At 51.0% G+C, this 3,350-nt stretch overlaps 1 protein-coding gene across 1 annotated transcript; it reads left to right on the forward strand.

Annotated features, from left to right (window-relative positions):
• Positions 1-2,703, forward strand: CDV56_107428 (putative C6 transcription factor; the record flags this gene model as incomplete). Its single annotated transcript, XM_026761047.1, has 2 exons — positions 1-45; positions 118-2,703. The coding sequence occupies 2 exons, from the start codon at positions 1-3 to the stop codon at positions 2,701-2,703; spliced, it is 2,631 nt and encodes an 876-aa protein (XP_026613463.1).
• Positions 2,704-3,350: the final 647 nt, after the last annotated feature.

The raw sequence follows: 3,350 nt of genomic DNA on the forward strand, positions 1-3,350 counted from the left end.
ATGTCCCATTTCTGGTCCCTCTACCTCTACGCATCCGCTGTTCCTGTCCCTCGATCTTTTATCTTCCCACATAGTCAAAAGCGGCGGGCTGTAACTGACATCGATTTTGGCTTATAGGACAAATGCGATGGCCTTCGACCGTCTTGTTCCGCCTGCCAAGCCTCTGGCCAGACGTGTTCGTACGATCCACATGCGAAGAAACGTGGTCTGCCGGAGGGCTATGTTCGCGGTCTTGAGAAGCTTTGGGCTTTGTCCATTTGCAATATAGATGGCTTCGAAGATACTATGCTGGCCCTTTTGGGCACAACACCTGACTCTGCTGGCCGGAGGGATAAGCTCTTGAGCTTGTGGATGGACGAAGGTGCTTCGGAAACGTTGCACGAGTCCTGGAAAACCAGTCGCCTCTATGGCACGTTGGAGAAGATGTTGTCGCACTCTGATACATCTTCATCGCATGGTTCGGGCAAGAGGCCACGGGAGGAAAATGGTACCGGCTTATTAGATTCGACGAGCGAATGGGGTTTCAGACTTGATCGCAGTTCTACACCTTTGGCAAATGATGCGCCTCGGGTGGTAGGGCCTTCCTCTTCACAAAATGTCAAGAGACCTCGATTGTCACAGTCGGGTGACGGCCCGTCGGTACCGCAAATCACTGGCAGAGTGCCACCTTTGAAACTTGCTCCTCAAACATCGCAGCTGTTGGACGTATACTTCGCGGTCACTCATTCCTGGTTTCCGGTCGTGGCGAAGCATAATATTCTTCGAGCATCCTATCTTTACGCAAGCGCCCCTCTGTCTGTTGCGAGCATGTCACCTGGATCCGGTGACCACGCCGCACTGTGGGCAGTTCTCAGTTACACGATTTCTCAGTCGCGGACCAATGCACGGGATGGGGCTTCGGAGGTTCTCGCCACAACTAAGGAGTATTACACCATCGCTCGGAGCCTGATACCATCCGAAACGGCGCGTTACGAGCTTGGGCATGTGCAGGCGCTTCTGTTGCTGACTTTGGTGAATATCGGGCTTGAAGATTGGACGGCCGCTTGGCTGCTGAGCGGTCAAGCGGTGCGCATGGCTATTTCCATGAATCTAGGCTCACTCACAGATATAAGGCGCTCCGACGAGCTGCGGCAAGGGAAAGCTGTTTTTCTCGGCTGCTTCGTCGTTGATTCTTTACTTTCCTTTCGAATATCACGGAGACCTTGCATGCACCCTCGAGATCTGACTTCTGTTGGGTTGCTGGAAGAAGACGGGCTAGAAGAATGGAATTCCTGGGCTGACGTTCTGCCCTCCAGAGGAACAGCTCATGGAAGGACACCTCGGCGAGGCCCTCTTCTTGCCCTTAGCTGCTTCAACCGGTTAGTCGAGCTGGCTAGTGTTTTGAACAAAATAGCCCGCGATGCGGTCGGCGGACCTAATGCTCATATGTTTGCGCAACAACTGGTGCTCGAACTGAAACAATGGGACGATCGTCTGCCCCTTGGATGCCGTCTCATTGGACCTGAGAGTATCTATCCCGAACGGCACTCGTCTCTACTCCCTCATCAGAGCTATCTAGGGTTGACCTATGTTGCTACACTATTATGGTTGTATTTGCGTATTGCTCCCCAGGAGCTCGGCTTGCATCGCTCGCAGCGGCCTGCCATCGAAGGTGCGAAGAAACTTCTATTCCGCGCCCTGCCTATGATTTCTCAACATCTGGAAAATTTTCCTATGTGCAGCCTTCCCCCTATCTTTGAGCTTTCTTTACGCACCATCGCCGAGCAAGCATCTGTTCTGCAAAGCAAGATCGAGTCCGACACGTTTCCTTTCGCGCGATGGGCGGAAGCGTTAATTCAACGAACTGAGGAACTCGGTTCTACATGGCCCCTCTACCGTTCACTCAACACAGCTATTGAAAAATCGTATCGGCTCAAAGACGTGTCAAGACATTCATTATCTTTCCAGCCGTCCCGTGAGGACAGTTTCTCAAGAAACAGACGTGCCTTGTCCAACGCTGTCTCTACGCTTGCCGCTACAACGGGTGCAGCGCCAGGAACCCGAAATCCACCAGATGGCAGCCGAACATACTCCGACATCCGAAGATTCCAGCCTGGTGCAGGCGATTCCGACTATACCTCCACTATACTCGGCATAAGCATCCCTGTAGACGCCCAATATATGACTCCCAAGGATACGACAATGGATACTGGCGACCTTTCCATGCTGGATATATCCTTGCAGCAACAAATGGGGGGCGATTCTTCGATTTTTAGCAAGTCCAATTCAGGAAACGAGCTAGAAGCGACGCTGCCTCCATCAGCTCAGAGTCACCCTCACCCACCAACCCCGGATTCTTCAAGCTCTAATCCAACCATACCTGGCAATGCCAACTCCAGTGACCGATCTCAACAACCCGGGCAAAACTCAAGTAGGGACCTTGGTACATCTGTGACCGATGGTCAGACCGCAACCAGTGATATTGATGCTATTTTCAAAGACCTTGCATATCTTGACACTACCGATTGGGCTACAAGTCGTGAGGCAGGCTTGAAGGATTTTGGATTCATGGACGACAGTACATTCCAGGCATTCTGTCATGATCCAGATCGTTTGGTCGGGTCTCAGCCACTGGTTCACCCGCCGTCTATTGCCGACATCTGGCCTCCTCCGGGATTTTTCCCGGAGACCTTCCAAGAATCTAACGACGACATGGAAAGTTGAATTGCCGTGCCAAGGTCCCTTCTTCAATAAGCAACGACGCCGCACTGGGAGTTTGCGCATCGGCCTTGAACCAAGTCACACATTCCGAGGCTCCTTGACTTCGCTGCCTTGTCCTTGTCAAGCCCGGGGAATGCCGACGGCGGTGAGGATCCTTGAAATTGGAAGCGATTCGTGTTTACATGATACCCAATTGTAAGTGGCAATGCTACGATGTTTTTTAAGACTTCATAACGAGCTAATTAATCCCCAAGACTGTATAGTTGAATTCTTCGAACGTTTTTATATAGTCATCAGATAAACGTCCCCTCTGTTACGGCGAATGTGTGACATCTCATTTCATATATCAGCGAGTATCAATATTTGGCTAGTACCCTTAGTCAATGAAAAACGATTAAGTATGATGTGCTTTCATGAATCTTGAAGGGTCTGGTGGTGAATTTTTCAGTTCACTCGAGTGATGCGAAGGTGGTCCAAAAGGGAACAAGCAGCGATTACATCAATATATCAACGGCAGACATGCCTTTAGCAGCAGCCAACCCCTGAAGCCGACAGCTCAACAAGCTCAATGTTCTTCAACAGTCCGAACAGATGTGCTTGTTCAACGATGACACGAATTCGAACTCGGAGACGCGCCGCGAGCTTGTATG

This window comes from Aspergillus thermomutatus, assembly GCF_002237265.1.
Source record: "Aspergillus thermomutatus strain HMR AF 39 chromosome Unknown NODE_127, whole genome shotgun sequence".
NCBI classification, from domain to species: Eukaryota; Fungi; Ascomycota; class Eurotiomycetes; order Eurotiales; family Aspergillaceae; genus Aspergillus; species Aspergillus thermomutatus.